The following is a 16,557-nucleotide window of genomic DNA, read 5'->3' as shown; positions in this document are numbered from 1 at the left end:
GTTCTGCAGGGAGGTGGGCTGGCATCATAATGAGCGCTACTCCAGGCTGGGGCGTGCATGTTGCTACCAGGCCGTGGCTCGTGTGTGGTGAAGGCGGCCTTGGCACCTGGGATGTATGGGTTGGTTGGGTGGAGGTGGGGTCGGGGGAGAGGTGAGTGAGCGACATCTTCCCCCAGAAGCCCGTGGTCTACAACAGCTCAGATTCCACAGGGAGCCTGAGCAGGGTGGCCCTGCAGTCCCTCTTTGCCTTCGGAGATAACTGGTCAGGTGGGAAAGGGGTGATTTAGGTGGCATCCTTGTGTGTGAGTGCGGACACGCACTGGAGTGCTGCCCCAAGGTTGCCAGGAAGGGAGCTGCAGAGCCTGGGCAGGGAAGCCTGCGATGGGGCTTTGGGGTCCAGGTGGCTCACTGCCTGACTGCTGGCTTGATCCCCGTCCTGGAGCAGGACGGCACGCTCTGCTGGGCTCCGCTGGCCTGCGTGGCCACCTCCCCAGACAGGCAGCTACGTGCCAGAGGCAAAACGGGATGGGCGGACTGAGGGTAAGTGGGGAAGGGAGAGGAGCGGGTCTGGGCTCTGCGGGAGAGCTTTCCCATGGGGGCGGGTGGGGCTTCCTCTGAGCACCAGGCCCACTGCTTTGGACCAAGGCCTGTGCTGTGTGCTGTGGTTGGGAAGAGCACTGAGCCTGAGTTTGAACTTGGGCTGGAAAAAAAAACCAACAAAAACCCTCAAATACAAAACACCACACCCCCACACACAGAAAAACAGAAACACCTTAGTGATTCAATTTATCTGTCAAGTGGAAATAATTTGATTTCTTTTCTTCACAAGGTTTCTGGGAGCATTCAATGAGTTGATGCAGATGAGAGCGCTTGGTAAACTGGAAGGTGGTGTTGACTCCCCAGCCACCTACTGCTCACTAGCCTTGTGGCTTCTGGCAAGTCGCTTAACCTCTTTGAGTCTATTTTGTAAAATAAGAATACGAACACCAGAACATGGGGTTGTTTCAGGATTAAACGAGGTGCATAAAGCATTTAACATAGGTCTAGGTTAGTTAGTGTGTACCCCCAGATTACTGAGATTTTATCCGGAGCTACCAGGCCCTACCTGCTGAGCCACCTGGGTTCCGGCTGAAATGAAAAGACCTGCTTCCCTGCCCTTTTAGGAGCAAGGCTTTGAGCTCTGTAGGGAGCCTCAGCAGGCACTTGGAGTTCAAAGTCTGTTTGCTTTCTGTGTCTTAGGGTGGGGAGACGGAGAGGGGATTTCTTCTCGCCTGGAGTGTGGATCCTGCCAGAAACCAGCAGAGCCCAACAAGTTGCCCCAGAAGTCCCCAGAGGAAGCAGAGTGGCCCCCGCCTGCCGAGGGAGCCAGGCCACAGGGGCCGGCCTGAGGGGGCCAGCAGACGGCCACAGCCTGCCGCCGAGGGCTCCAGGAGCGATGCCCTGTGGGGAGAGCAGGGGCTAGAGGAGCTCAGGCTAGAAAGAAGAAAACCCTGGGAACAGGCATTGGATGACATGTTTGGATGCAGGTAGAGGGTCCTGGGGGGGACCCCATCTGGTTCCACTCCCTGTAAGGAGAACAGAGGCCCAGGGAAGTGCTGGGACCTGCCTGAGGCCTCAGAGTGAGGGGCTGAGTCCAGTCCCGAAGCCGAGGCCAAGAGGTCATCCATGCCGCTCCCACCCCTGACAAGTGTGGGTGTCCTTCCCCATCGCAGGACAACCTCAGCAGGCCTGGAGCCAGGATGACGTGTGTGTGTGCGTGTGTGTGTGTGTGGAGAAGACAAGTGCATGAGAATTTTCCAGGAGAAGAATCTTTGTGTTTAAAACCGTGCAGGTTTTATTTAGACCCCCAAGGTCAGGAGGGCAGCCAGGTAAACAGCACCTCAGGGTCTGTTCTTCGGTGGTGTGAGCCCAGCAGTCTCACCTCCGTGCTCTGCCTTGTGGTGGCCCTGCATGGGCATGCTGGCCCCTGTCCTCGCCCTCACCGCCCAGACGTTTCGACCTCACCGTGAGCCTGGGGTTGCAGGCCCTGTTTGTAGGTGATTCTTTGGTCCGAGGCCATCGTTCTCTCTTAGCTGGGGGTGCGGAAGGGAGGGTTTGGGTTTTCTCGTTTTTTCAGTTTTAGATCTGTTTTTATTTTGTTCTATTTTTAGAAATCAACACAGCTGTGGTGCTACATGGAAAGAATTGGAGTCATCTCTGGGAGGGACTGAGCACCCCGTCCCTGGAGATGTGCAAACCTAGGCTGGATACCTCCTGTTGGGGGTGATGGATGGGCCTGGGGGTGGGGGTGACACATGGACCATGGCAAGTCTTCCCACCCCTGAGAGGCAGTGGTCATTCCCTGTGCTCTCTGTTGAGGTAATTTTCCAAAAAATAAGCATCACTCATCTAAATATTACATAGGCACATGTCAAAGATTTTATTTAACTCACTCATTAAAGGACAGAGCTGGTAAGATGAACAACCAGTTCAAAGGAGAAATCGCAATGAACTGTAAATCTATATGGCCCTGGGGTGGGGAATACCCTGCAGTCTTTCAGAGGCCCGGACTCCTTCTTTCTTGTGACTCCACCCTCCTGCAGGTCTTTGAAGTCACCTCTGGTCAGCTGGAGGCTGGAGAAGAGGGTGAGGATGGAGGGAGAGACAATCCTAGGAGCAAGGCCTGGATGGTCTGCACACCACTGTGCTCACGTTCCATCGACCAGAACTCAGAAGCCGCATCGAACTACCGGGGGCGGGCAAAAGTCTCAGTGTGGGCCAGGAAGAAGAGGTGAGGTCAGGTACCCAGGGCACCAGTGGTCAGTGCCCCGAATCCCACAGCTCAGGGAAGTGAAGGCTGGGACTGGAATCTGCCAGGGCACTGAAGGCCCCATCTGCGCCTGCAGAGAGCTGTTAGCCTAGCTCACGGCCCCTGCTCATCCTTCTCACTGCTCCAAGGAGGGAGGCAGGTGCTTCGACAAGCTGGGTGGTTGTGCGGGATCCCACGGGGCCACAGATGTGGTCTGTGAGCCGACTTGGGGGCAGACGGCACATGAACTCCTGTCAGTGCCCTCCCGGTTTGACCCCTGGGCAGGCTGCGTGGCCTGGAAGGACTGTCCAGCTCAGAACAAGTGCCCAGGGGTTGGGGAGGAGGGATAGGAGGGCAGGAGCATGTAAAGGCTCAACAAGACTTGGGTTTAATTCCTAGGTCATTAGCTGTTTGACCTCGACAAAAAAATCGACCTTGGGGTAATAAAATTGCCTGCCTCGTAACCTTGTTCTGAGAATCAGATGAGATGGAAGAAGAAAGCGCTTGGCACAGAGCCTGCTGCCGCAGGGCGGGCGTGTGAGAACTATGAGCAGTAATCTCTGGCTGCTCTTGCGAGGAGGGCCTGGGGCTAGGGGTCCAGGGCTCCCCTGGTGCCTGAGAGCCTGGCCTGGGGAGCTGGGCTCCCTGGAGTTCTCAGCTGCTGACAGGGTGAGGGTGGCCTCAGGCCTGGTGAGGGCTGGGGCTGTGGTGTGGAGGTGAGTCTGTCTGCAGCTGAGGGGGCAGCAGGGCTGGCAGATTGGTCTTTGTAGGTGCCAGGGGACCTCTGAGGGCAGCCGCCCAGAGTGTAAGCCTGCGTGCCATCTGTGGCCCCAGAATTGCCTCCTGCCCTTTGAGTTAAGAAGAATCAGTCCTGGGCTGAGGCTTGGTCAGTCTGTTCCACTTGTGGCTGAGTGGTCTAGTTCCAGGAGAGTTCGGATGGAGCAGGACCGGAGCTCCTGGAGAGGTTTAGGGCGCAGGGGTGCAGGCGGGTGTAGGTCAGCTGTCTGTGTCAGACGGCAGATGGAGAGGGGGCAGCTGGCTCAATAGACCCTCCACCCTGAGGACCCTACTTCCGACCGCACTGGCTGTGTGCAGGCCACAGGACTCGGCATCCTCTGAGCAGAGGGCTCGCCTCCTCTGGAAACTGCTTCTTCCTCTCTCTGTCCCTGGATTCCCAGAGGGAGGCAAAGGAAGGAGGGGGTGCTGGGGCAGCCAGGAGGTGGGGTGGCTGCACTCAGAGGGAGCAGGGCCCGGGAGGACCCCCTGTAGGAAATGGGCCACTAGGAAGGGCCCTTGGAGAGGGTCTGACCCAGGTCCTTAGCATTGCAACTTATCTACCTTTGCAGCGTCCTTGGCAGGACAAATGGAGAGAGAGCCAAGCCACTGTCCTGGTCAGGACGCACTGGTGGCAATGACCTTAACTCATACAAAGCTGAGCAGAAGGAGACTCTTATGACAAGGAGGAACGGTGGGACGGTCACAGAGAGGAGTCAGGGCCTTGGGGGCTGGAACGGACTTCACACTGCGGGGCGCTTCTCTCCAGCAGCGTCTCCCCCCTCTCTGCATGTTGGCCCTTTCTCCTCTGCAGCACGCAGACCCCGTCCCATGCCGGGAGACGCATGCCAGCAGCCCCATGTTAGAACTGTTGTGGCAAAATCAGCCAATTTCTCCTGGTATTTGTATAGCAGTCCCAGGCCTGAGTTACGTGCCTGTGTGGGTCTCAGGACTTTTCCCCTTTAAACCAGTAGTCTGGGGAAGCTTGCTGGGGACACAGGATTAGCTACCAATACCCACCTGCCTAATATACTGATTCACCAAGTTAGTGAGGAACCCGGCTCCAGATTGAGGAGCAGGAACAACTCCCACTGGCACCTACTCTGAGCCTGGCCCTGTGACTGACATCACTTACCTCATCCATCCTATGCTGACAAAAGCCCGGAGCAGAGCAGCGCCCTGATTGCTTGAGAAACATTGCTCAGGAGGAAGGGCCTGGCCGGCTGCAACCCTGGGCTCTGAAGCTGTAATCAAACGTGTGTCTGTGCTGTTGTCTTTTTGTTTACAAATATCAGGGTGGGTGTCCTCACCCTGTAGAAGTACTCGGATCCTGCGAGGCCCCAAGCCCTCCCCACGAACTCTGCTAATTCTTGGCACTCCTGTGTCCCTTAGTGACCCCTTTTTCTCTCTCCTCAGTCCTGGCAGAATTGGATTTTTATTTTGTAAATAAGAAATCTCACAGCAAGTGTTTTGTGACTGAAATCATTTTGATGGAGATTCGGGGCAGGGTGGCCCATAGCGTTGGGTGTGTGGCTGGCTCCCTTGCTTTGTCCCCTGCCATCTCTGGGCTCAGGAACCCTGATTTTCAGTCCTGAGTTATGTATGGGGCAACTCAGCTTACCCCAGCTTGGCCTCCCCAAATGTGCGTATCCAAACCTAGCAAGGTTTCCGGAAGTTCACGGGTCTTTCCTTTTAATAGGACCTGCTTACTCTCCTTAGAAGGCAATGGGGTGAAAATAGTCTTTTTCCCAATATGTAAAGCCAGGATTATACTACACAGGCTGTCCCCCCTAGTAATACATCATGAGTACACTTATATGCCAACAGATATTCTCAGCATCAATTCTAATGGCTGTATAGTATTTCATCCTATAGACAGGCCATGATTGATTAATCTAAACCCCCTTTACTGCACCCATCAGTAATTTTGAAATTTCCACAGTTATGACTCATGATGTACTAATTATTCTAACGTATGCCACAGAACCCCCAAGGTCATGACCCCTGAGGGCTATCCTGGGAGAATCACAGGTAATGGGCAAGGATCTAGCTAATCATCTACCTGCTAAATGGGCAAATATCCATTCTTCCTCCCCTGTTACTAACGGTCATTTTGACCACATACTAAATAACTGCATATGTATTTGGATCAGTGTCTGGGCTTTCTCACATCATTCTACCTGTTTTTGTGTCAGAACTGAAATGTCTGTTTTAGAAGTCTGAATACCGGCGGTATGGAGTTCAGTGGTCCTCAGGGTTTTCTAGGCTGTTCTCATCTGTTCATTCTTTTGGCTACCCTGGGAACCGTTTTATCAAGTCTCTCCTCCATATCCCAAGTAAATTTCAGGATTGTCTTGAAACTGTATTAAATGTATGAATTACCCAAGATTGTATTAGTTATGTATTGCTGCATCACACATTACTCCAAGGTTTAGCAGCTTAAAACAGCACTTCTACATGTCACATCCTTTCTGAGGGTCAGGACTCTAGGAACATCTTCACTGGGTGATTCTGACTCAGGGTCTCTGGTAAGGTGGCAGTGAAACTGTTGGCAGGGGCTGCAGTCTCACCTGACTACATCCTCGGCCAGCCTCGCTCGTGTAACTGTTGGTAGGAGGCTTCAGTTCCTCAACACGTGGCTTTCCCATGAGTGAATGATGAGAGAAGGAGAGAGAGAGGGAACCCGAGGTGGAAGCAGGAAAGTCTTTTATAACCTAATCTCAAAAGTGACAGACCATCACTGGCCGACCCTACTGATCGCACAGACCAACCCTGACATGTGTGAGAGGCGTTAACAAGGTCAGGAATACCGGGAGGCGGGGCTCATTGGGAAGCGTCTTGAAACTAGCACAGAGGTGAACTGAACGTTTTGCAGTATTAGGTCTTTCTGATCATGACATGGTGTGTCCCTATACTAACTTAAATCCTAGGGATGCTCTCAGGGAGGACTTTTATTGTATTTTTTTTTAAGTGGCCAATAGCTTCTATTTTTTTCCTACACACACACACACTTACCCCTGGAGAGTTCATAAATACTATGAAGAGTTCAAAAGGCTACTTAGTTACAAGATCTATGTCAAGAGGGCTCACTCCAAAACTTATTTTCCTGGTTGCCATCTGGAACAGGAAGACTCTTTGGGGAAATCCTCCAAGGGTACAGTCTGATAATTATCCTCATTATAATATGTCTACTAATTTTCTCTTTGAAAATTAAGAAAAAAATTTTATACCAGAGGATTTTTACTTGTCTTCATATAGGTCCACATATTGTTTGTTAAATTTGTTCCTATATTTCATAGCTGGTTACTATTGTGAACGAGGATCTCTTTCACATTGTATTTTCTAAGTAGCGGTTGGTTGCACTCATACAGGGACACGATTGATTTTTATGGCCCTGATTTTTCACTGGAGCTTAACTGGTGACAAAGCAGAAATTCCTCTAGACTTTCACTGAGCCCTTGGATCCTAAAACTGAGACCAGGTAAGATTTTAAATGTGCTCTTGGGACCAACTCCCCCAAGTGACTATGTGCCAGGGAGGTGGGTGGGATGTAAGGGGGGGGCTTCCAGCAGCCCATCTTAACATGGTGACTGTTGTGCTCAGGGCTGCCGGAGACAAAATAATGGGGTTTTCTGGCTATCACTCCACCTTGCCTTCCAGGGAGCACAAGTTCTAGCCTTCCTGGCTACACCTTATGTCTGGCTTTGCCTGCACGTCCCTCTCTGGGGGTGGGCGTCCGTGTGGACAAGGCTGTGTACATCCTGCCCCACCAGCACTGACCTCCAGAGGCCAATTTTTTGTGGTCACATTTTAAAACCTCTAAAATACATTTTATTTCAGTCACATGAATTACATACCTTATCCACTGTACAAAGCAATACAGAATTTTCTAAAGTGGTCTCCCTCCCATTTCCAGGAAGAAAGCAAGAAATCATGTGTGTGTTCTTCCAAATTTTTTTCCTTTGTCTATACAAAAATAATCAAACATAGAATTTTTAATATGGATTGCACAGTACCCAATATTCTGCATGTGGCCTTTTCATTTTTCCACCGTGGACATTTTCCCTGGCCAAAGCAGACAGACTCCAAGCTCTGTGACAAGTGTTAGTTTTCCTTACTGGGCAGCCCCCAACCCACTGAGGACCATTCAGGTGGTTTCCAGTCGCTTGCAACAACATTGCGTGCAACACCTCCTGCCCCCAGGGGCAAGTGTGTTAACATGCAAAGTTAAAAACATCAAATCGGCCAAAGTGAGGTGGGAAGCCCCATGAAAAAGACCAGCAGGACCCCCAGGCAGGGCCATCAGTCTCCTGCCAGCACCATCTGGTTCCCTGGCCCACCGGCATTATCTCACTTTTTGCCTCTGTAACAGCTTGCTTTTAGGAAAGCAGAACTTACTCCTAAGATTCTGTTGGGTCCCTGAGCTAACTCCTGATTGGGCCATTTGTAGCCCCTTATTTGCATGGAGCTCACTCCTGATTGGTCAATTTCTATCACTCCTGATTGGTCCATTTCTACAAAGCTCATTCCTAATTAGTCAACTTTGTTATACTTTATTTGCATATGATGTTGCAAAGTCTAGACTGGCAGCCTATAAAAAGCCTGTGTAAACCTGCAGATGGGGTCCAGAGCTTGAAGTGTTAACTCTTCTGGGCTTCGTGGTATCATAAACCCGAGTTTTCCAATCCTCCGAGTGGTCTGTTCCCCAGATCCAGATCTGTCCCCCAGATTCAGGTTGCTGTGGCAACTGAGCTGTGAACACTTTGCTGTAACAAAAAAAATGAAAACAAAATAAAACCAGGTGGAAGGCGGCAGAAAACCCTGTCTGATTACCTCTGGGCCCCCTTGCCGTGGGCTCCTTTCATCTGTGTGGCCCTTGCCCCTGGATGCTGACCGCCTCTGTGTCCCCACTGCACCGGCGCTGGGTGCCCGAAGGGGTCCTCCTCCACACAGATGATGGCGCGCGTGGCCGCCGCTGCGTTACTGCTGGGCCCGCTCGCCCAGGTGCAGGAGACGCTCCTGCTCCGATCGGCCACCAGGGGGCGCTCTAGGCCGGGCCGAGCGGCTTCCTCGGTAGGAGGGGGGCAGCTGGCAAGCAGACGCCAGGCCAGAGGTGGCGCCCAACCGGGCAGGGCAGCTCCCAGCCGCGCCAGCCAGAGCGTGTCTTCCCGGAAACCGCATCCAGCCTGCCCCTCCGCTGCGCTCCGCGCTGGGCCTCCTGCCCCACTGACCTGGGCTTGCCAGGGGCCGCTCCGCCTGCTGCAGCACAAAACGGGGCGCTACCGGGGTGGTTCGCATCTGGCCGCCACTCACCCTCTCTCGACAGTGTCACCTTCGCAAGGGTGACACCATCGCCTCTCGGCCAGAGGACTGGACCTGACGCCCACGGCAGTCTGCCCATTCCCGCCGCTCCGTATGGGGGAGGTGAGGGGCTCTCCGCTCCCTTCTTGTAGGCGTCTGGGGGACCCAGAAAGAAAGAAGCGACCAGTGGAAGGCTACACTCCTTTCGTGCCCTCTTCGTCCGTCTCTTCTCCGCACGCCGGCTCCCACCCAGCCACAGTCAGGACAAGGACGTTAAGAGCTGTGTTGGAGGCGGGAGGAGGCTGGGGAAGGCCTCCGTCTAAGAAACTGCGGGAGCCAGGAGGCCAGGTGGGGTCAGTCACTGAAAGGTCTGGTGGGAGAAGAGAAGAGGACGGGTAGGAGTCCAGGGCCAGCGCTGCATGGCTGGAGCCAACGCGTGGAGGCTCCAAGGTCTGGGTCACATGGGGACAAGCCAGCCGGACCTGGGGGAGGGCCAGCCTGGCCCTCCACACTTCTGTTTGATCCTGTGGCCTTAAAACTCATCTGAAGCCGCTCAATCCTTCCTGTGGTGCGTTGTCCCTGCAGGAGAAGAGCGCCCACTTACACCTGGTCTCCATCACTCTTGGCTGCCTGATCCACCTTTGGTCCTCACAGAGAGGGAAGCAGAGATGAGAGTCACTCGTCCAGTGAGGTCACAGTGCCAAACCCCATTTGTTTTCTCTTGGTGGGGCTGCAAAACATCCAAAGAGTCATAGTATCCAGTGGATGTCAAATCTGAAATTTGCATGGAGTCCCAGGGTGGCAGCCTATCGATTGGGTGGTGGTAGGCAAGTTGCTTACCTTCTCTGAACCCCAGTTTCCTTGTCTTCATAAAAGGGCAGCTGGGAGGAGCTCTAAGCACCTGCTTGGGTGAGCTTTGGGTCTCAGCATGAGCAGCACCTACCCCCCTCACGGTCAAAAGAGAGGTGGGTTCCCTCCAAATAGGAAGCAACATGGGCTCTGTCTAGGCCTTCAGGTCAGGTCGTGGGGAGGACAGAGGAGCCACACTTTCCTGCTTTCTTTGCGGTGCTCTCTGGATACTTGCAACACCAAAGACATCAGCAACGACCAAAAATGACCCCAAATTGGGGGTGAATCTGCCAGCACATGAGTAACTTTAGAACCTCACTGTAGGGAAAAGGGAGAGGATGTCTGCCTCCTTCATGTCCTTAAATTCCTAGATAAAGTGCCTTCAGGTGTCCCTACCAATTCCGTTTTGTTTTCTTCCTTGGCTGCAACACAGAGAGAAGGAGAGCTATTTTCTCCTCCAAGGCAGTTAGAAGCATTACCTCAGTAGCCTGATGTCCTGGAAAAGAGGAAGGTTGGCAGTGATGGAGCAGGTAGAGTGAGAGGCTGAGCAGCATAGAAGCTCCTGGCTGGCTCCTCTGGCCTGTTCGACTTTGGCTCAAGAGACATGGAATTAATAGGCGAAGCTTCCTCCCCCTCCTCCTTTTACCTGTGGAGGACAGATCAGTTCCCGGTTGGCCGGGGCAGTGTCATCGATACAGCTGGTGTCATCGTTACCTTCCACTAACAGATCACTCGACACCTGCTGGGCCCGGCAGGGCTGGGCCTGGGCATCGCCCTGCAGAGCTGAGTGCTTGGATGCTCCCATTGTCCCAGAGCCCAGGGGCAGTCAGGACACAGGCTCTGCTGGGATGTGGTGCTCGGTGACCCACCAGAAGGACTAGATTGCTCTTGGTGCTGGATCCCCGTTGCGGGTCCCAGCTGCCTCTTTACTTCCCGCTGCCTGGTCCCTGCTGCTGTCCAGGGCACGGGAGATGAGTGTGTCGCTGGCTGGGAGCTGAGGCAGAGTGACGATGCTGCACGGAGAGGGGACTCTGGGAGTGGCCCTGGCGTGAGGAGCCAGGGGTGAGGAGTGGCCTGGCGTGTGCATCCCGGTGGCACGATGCTGCAGCAGATCCTGCACGACATGTACATCGACCCCGAGCTCCTCGCCGAGCTCAGCGATGTGCAGAAGCACATCCTCTTCTACAAAATGCGAGAGGAGCAGCTGAGGCGCTGGAGGGAGCGTGAAGCCTGGGAGGCCCTGGCCCAGGTTGAGGGCCTCAGGCCCCCGAAGGTCAAGCGAGGTATGTGGCTGGGAGTCACCAAGGGGCTGACCCCTGGCCTCCCAGGAGGTGGAAAGTTGTTGATGTCAGGTTGTGTTCTTCTTTAAAATGGGCGCTGGTGTGATGTGAGCTGGGGGCTTGAAACCCTTGTTCTGTGAGCATCCCGTCCCATTAACCTGGGCGTCTATCTTTTGACAGGGTCTGTAGGCCTGCAGAGGGGGCTTCCTAATGGCATTGGGGCACGGGGACTTGCTGTGTCTTGTTGTGGGAGGTCCAGGTTCTGGGAAGACACCATCGAGATCTCAGATGGTGCTCAGACACTGTTGGTGACTGCCTGGTGGGGGAGAAGCCATGTTCTTGACACTTGCTGGTGGCTCTGGACAGAGAGGGCCGGAGTGCAATAAAGACACGCAGTTCCTCCCTCCCTTATGTGCACAGCACGGCAGTCCTCAGCTCGGGCCAGCACGGTGCCCTGTGCCCCTCCTCCCTGTCCCCGTGTGAGAGCATGCTTTAGGTTGTGCTCGAGTCATCAGGAGAGAGGGTGTCAGGGAAAGTCCGGCACTAAGGGTGACCGGCTCCAGTGACAACAGCAACTGCAGACCAGAAGCGAGGGCCCGACCTACGTTCATGTGGTGACATGCCAGTCAGGCCCGAGGACTGGGGCACCTGCGAGTGAGGGCGCACCTGAAGCAGTCGGGCTGGAGGCTTGGAGCAGGACTCCGCATCCTGCGGGGGAGGGTACTTCATGTGGACGCTGCACTTTACAGTTTGCAAAGCCTGTTCATCTTCTGCCTCACTTGCTGTCCACAACCCCCTCTTGGCCTCCATACTGTTCACCAAGAGCGAAGTGTAGACTTGATCTGTTTTTAAGTTTTCAATCAAGGACAAAGTCCTGATTCTGGCCTGGACGTACAGACCCCCTTGGTGACCTGGATCGCTCTCTCCACCCCAGGCTCACTGCTAGACAGCCCCAGCCGTGTGCCACAGGCCACCCTTGCCCCCATCTGGACATCTTGATCTGACCACTGTCTTTACATGCATGGTTCTTCCCATTGGGGATATTCTCCCACCTTCATCCTCCTGACATACTCCTGCAGGAGTGAACCCTGCCTCTTAGAGTCTCTTGGGGATGCTTCTGGCACAGGGAAGTACTTGCTCCTCAGTGGCTCCTTGCTTGGCATGTGGGTCCCCTCCCTGCCCTAGTACTTGCCACACTGTCAGTATCATTCACCATCTGCTTGCCTGGCTCTGCCAGGAGACTCAAAGCCACGGGAGTGTGAGACAGTCATCCATTCTGTGTTCCATCCTTGGGTCTAGCTCGGAGCTGCGCAGTGTTAAATCCTGCTTTGAATGAGACACAGCAGGACCCTAAGGGGGCAGAGCTGTGACTTGGCTGCACGTGGCAGTGCCAAGGCTGGGGCTGCGCTGGCAGCTGCGTCACTTATGGTGAAAATGGCAGGCTGCCTTTCCTGTCCCCGCCGGCCCGAACCCTGGGGCCTCCTGTCATCTGTACGGTGGCTCTTCTGGAAGGAAGACGGATGCCTGAAGCTTTAACTGCAAAAATATTTTTATAGCGATCTGTCACACATTGACATCTACATTTTCACGTATAAATTATACATTAAGTTCGTTTGGGTTTCTGGTGCAGAAGACTCTTTTTCCAGATAATTAATTTTCTGATTTATAAAGAATGGAGGAGAGGAGGAAGCACACGGAGGAATGTCTGTCTTCCAGGTTAGGATCCTGCTCAGATCTCAGCTTTTTGCTTCGGTCCTGCTGTGGAACAGACCGCGGGGATGCTCTGGGGGATGGGCTCAGCCCCAGAGGCTGAAGGGCTTCTGGATAAGGGTCCAGGATGCCCAGTGCCCACTTCCCGTCCTGGGATCAGGATGGAGAGTTGCAGCAGCCCCCGACCTGGTCTGTGACCTTTCCGTGTATCAGATGCCTGCCCTCACTGAGTGCCCCCTAGCTCTGTGGCCCTGTCCCGGGTAAGGAAGCCTAGGCTCTCAGAAGTGATGCAGTCCACCCGAAGTTACGTAGCTGCTACGAATGGAGACGGGATACCCATCCTGTGACTTTGGCCTTGGTCCACTGACTGATGTTTTTCTATTCATTCATTTCTGAACTTAGGACTTCAGTTCAGTTGATGATCTATGCACACATTCATTTGTTCATTCATTTATTCACTCATTCATTCCCTTCGTCCACATTACTAAGTGCTGACCTGGGTGAACGGGACAGAGCGCTGGCTCTTGAAAGTGACCTACCAACTGATCCCAGGGACCCAGCCACCTGGAGAGTCAGGCGCGAGCTCCGGGGCAAAGCGGTGTGTGTGGAGACAGGCTCCATCGGCCAGAGCTTCTCTCTTCCTTACTTTCACAGGTGCTCCCTTCCCAGCTCTTGCCTCCCTCCCTCCAGTTTATCCTGAAGGAAGCATCTGCTGTATCCTGTTGACGTGTGTGCCAGCCCTTTGGGATCCCTGAGCACAGCTCACTCAGTGCTGGTCAGCCTGGAATAACATTAAATCCTCCGGCCCATCGGCCCAGTCCTGCTCGTCCCCTGAGACCTCCCTCGTCTCTTCTGATCAGGACGCTTCCCAGCCCCAAGCAGCCTGCCCTCACTATCCCTAGGGCTCAGGTAGGACAGGGTGTGCCTTGTCCCTGAGAACGTCTCTGCTTTTCAGTTGTGCCTGCAGAGGGAGGGAGTCAATGCTGGTGATACGGATTCTTCCAGTTTACAGGACCCTCAGGGGTTGTACTGATCCTCAGACACATGTTTGGGGTCCACAGAAGTAAGCTGGGGTGAACGATGACCCCACGGCTGGGCACACCTCAATCCCCTGACCATGTGCGCATGTCTTTCTGTTTTCGCTTTATACTTTGCTGAGAAGCTTCTGGGCTTCTGCCCTGATGTGGAAGATACAGACCCTCAGCTTATGTTGTTTTCCCATCTGCCATTGTGTTTGCTGTGTGTTACATTTCTGATAAAATTTGATGTCTGACGGGATTTTTGTGGTGTGTTGAGACTCTGGGAAGGCATGTTATCACATTATGTCCCTGCAAGATTTAAGCCACGCCCCGCCAGCCTTACTGTGCCATTTTCAGTCCCTTCCCGTCTCAGTGCCCTTTGTCACCGCAGGAACCCACACCCCGTGTAAGGAGCTGCAGCCTTCACAACCTCCCGGCCCCGTCTCTGCTTGCCCGGTCATCCCAGTGTCTTGGAGCTGGAGCTGGGTGTCACCTGGGACACAGGACACGTGTTCACACTGCTGCTGTGAGCCAGCAAGCTTCCCCACATGGTCTTGTCAGTTCTGCCATGATTGGCAGTTTCTGTCAGTGTTAAACCGATTCCTCCGTGACCATCTCCTATCCATCTAGACCTCCTTTGCTTAGGAACCAGACCTCTCTCCCCACCCTCCTTCCTACTTTCTCCTTTACCATGGCTGACACCCGTCACGCAGCAAACCAAACTTGTAGCCTCACGGAGGTGCCTTATTGTTACCTGCACAGCCAGCTCTCTGCTGGAATCCCTGCATCCCGCCTGCGCTGGCCCACTGGCCACCCCAGTCCAGCCTCTGGAGGGCTCTGAGTCCAGCTGTCCAGCCCCCACTGCTCCCATTCCCCACAGCTGGGGTCAAGAGGCTGCTCCCGCCTGCTGGGCCCACCTCTCTCTGCCCGCCCAGCCTGTGCCGCTCCCACAAGCAGCCCTGACCTGGGGCTGGAGACGCCCTCCCTAGCATCCCGTCCCTCAGCTTTCAGCCACGGCCGCTGCACGTCTGCCCTGGACTCGGTGCCCAGGTGGGCCTGGCCCACGCTGTCGTGAAAGCTGTGTGACTCAGTCCTTCTCACTGGGCATCTGCCTTCTCTCTGTTTCCTGGGAGCTGTCCAGTAACCGTGGCAACCTCACCTGCTGGACCTGGGCCCTCCTGGCCTCGGTGTGTCATGGGAACCTGTATTTCCTGCCCACATTCCCAATGCTCCCATGTTCTCAGTGGTCCCCCTGCCTCACGCCCTACAACCTTTCTCCACAGAGCAGCCAAAGTGCCCTTTTAACACCGTAATTAGCTCATGCATCTCCCTGCCTCAGTGGCTTCCACTGCACGCAAAGAAACACAAATGCTTGTCACAGGCCTCTGCCCAGTCTCTGACCTAATTTCCACTCATTCGTGTCCCTCTGTGTGGAATGTTCTTTTCCCAAGTCCCTGTGAGTCTGGTCCCTCCCCGCCTTCATCTCTCAGTTCAGTGTTGAGCTCTCCACTGAGCACCACTCTCAAGGACCCCACCCCAGCCTCCCTCTTAGGACACCCCGCCTGATTTTCTTCATCACACTTACCACATCTGGAAGTATCTTTTTCTCTTTTCTTGTGACAGAATACACACAACATAAAATTGACCATTTTAACTATTTTAAGGTGTGCAGTTCAGTGACATTTAGTCCATTCAAATGCTGTGCAGCCCCCACCTCTATCACTGTCATCACCCCCAAAGGAAACCGTGTACCCATTAGGTAGTCGCTCCCCATCCCCTCCTCCCTGCAGCCCCCAGCAACCACTCATCTGCTTCCTGTCTCTATGGATTTGCCTCCTCTTCCTCCTCCTTCTTTTTCAAATGTATCTGTTTGCTTGTTTATGGTCCGTCTCCTCCATTAGCCTGAAAGTGCCGTGAGACGGTGGATGTTTCTGCATTTTCCCATCCCAGCATCTGGAACAAAGCTTATGGATAAGGTTGGCAGCGGCTGCGGGTGAGTAACTGCTAAGACCCTTGCATGCGAGCTGTGCCAGAGGGGCGTGATGGAAGAGGCAGGTGTTAAAGGATTTCTTTCTTGAGTCAAAGGCTGTGAGCTGTGCAGAAGGACCCCTCCCCTAGACCTTGGAAATCTTCAGTAAAGGTATAAAAATCCCATATACTTGTGTTCTGGAAGACGCTGTGGAAGCTGAGATACAATCTATAATATCTAAGTAACGACAATTCTGTCACTTTTTTGCTGCATACTTACTATTCATTTCCTTTTCATTTCTTGTTTTAGGATTTTGTCTTAGATTTTAGTTTGACCAATGCTCTTTTTTTTCCTTTGCATCTGCTCAGTGTGCTTTGCCTGGATCTTTTCTTCCCCCTACCTTTTGTTACCCTTTTTTTCTAAATTAAAAAAAATTTTTTAATTAAATTAAATTAAAAAAAATTTTCCCCTTTTACGGAGGCACTGGGGATTGAACCCAGGACCTCGGGCACGCCAAGCACACACTGTACCACTGAACTATACCCACCACCCACTGATGCCATTTTGTTTTAAGGAAGTCTGTTGAAAAATGTGTATTAAATAGCATATGTCATTTAAAAACTGATTTAAAAAATATTCTCGAGCTTATTTTCTTTATCAAGAGTGAAACATTATCTACAGAAGGTGAGACACTTAAGGATATTTTAATAGCCCTCTCCATGATTTTGTTGGTATAATCAAGAATTTTGGATTGATTTTGTTTACTTATTTATCTTTCAAGACCTTTTTTTCTTATGCTGATAGTAGTCTCATAATCAAATCATAGTAACAATAATTACTTGGACATGATCTCCACTTAGTGCTCCT

At 53.1% G+C, this 16,557-nt stretch overlaps 1 protein-coding gene across 1 annotated transcript in view; it reads left to right on the top strand.

The window, feature by feature from the left end:
- Positions 1-8,792: 8,792 nt before the first annotated feature.
- Positions 8,793-16,557, top strand: part of SH2D4B (SH2 domain containing 4B) — an 83,162-nt gene continuing 75,397 nt past the window's right edge. The window contains exon 1 of the mRNA XM_010984087.3: positions 8,793-10,995. Coding sequence (XP_010982389.1) covers positions 10,812-10,995 — 184 coding nt within the window. The 5' untranslated portion in view covers positions 8,793-10,811. The remainder of the gene's footprint in view (positions 10,996-16,557) is intronic.

This window comes from Camelus dromedarius, chromosome 8 (assembly GCF_036321535.1).
Source record: "Camelus dromedarius isolate mCamDro1 chromosome 8, mCamDro1.pat, whole genome shotgun sequence".
Taxonomy (NCBI): domain Eukaryota; kingdom Metazoa; phylum Chordata; class Mammalia; order Artiodactyla; family Camelidae; genus Camelus; species Camelus dromedarius.
The sequence above is the reverse complement of the archived record's forward strand: the minus strand, read 5'-3'. Positions and strand labels throughout refer to the sequence as shown.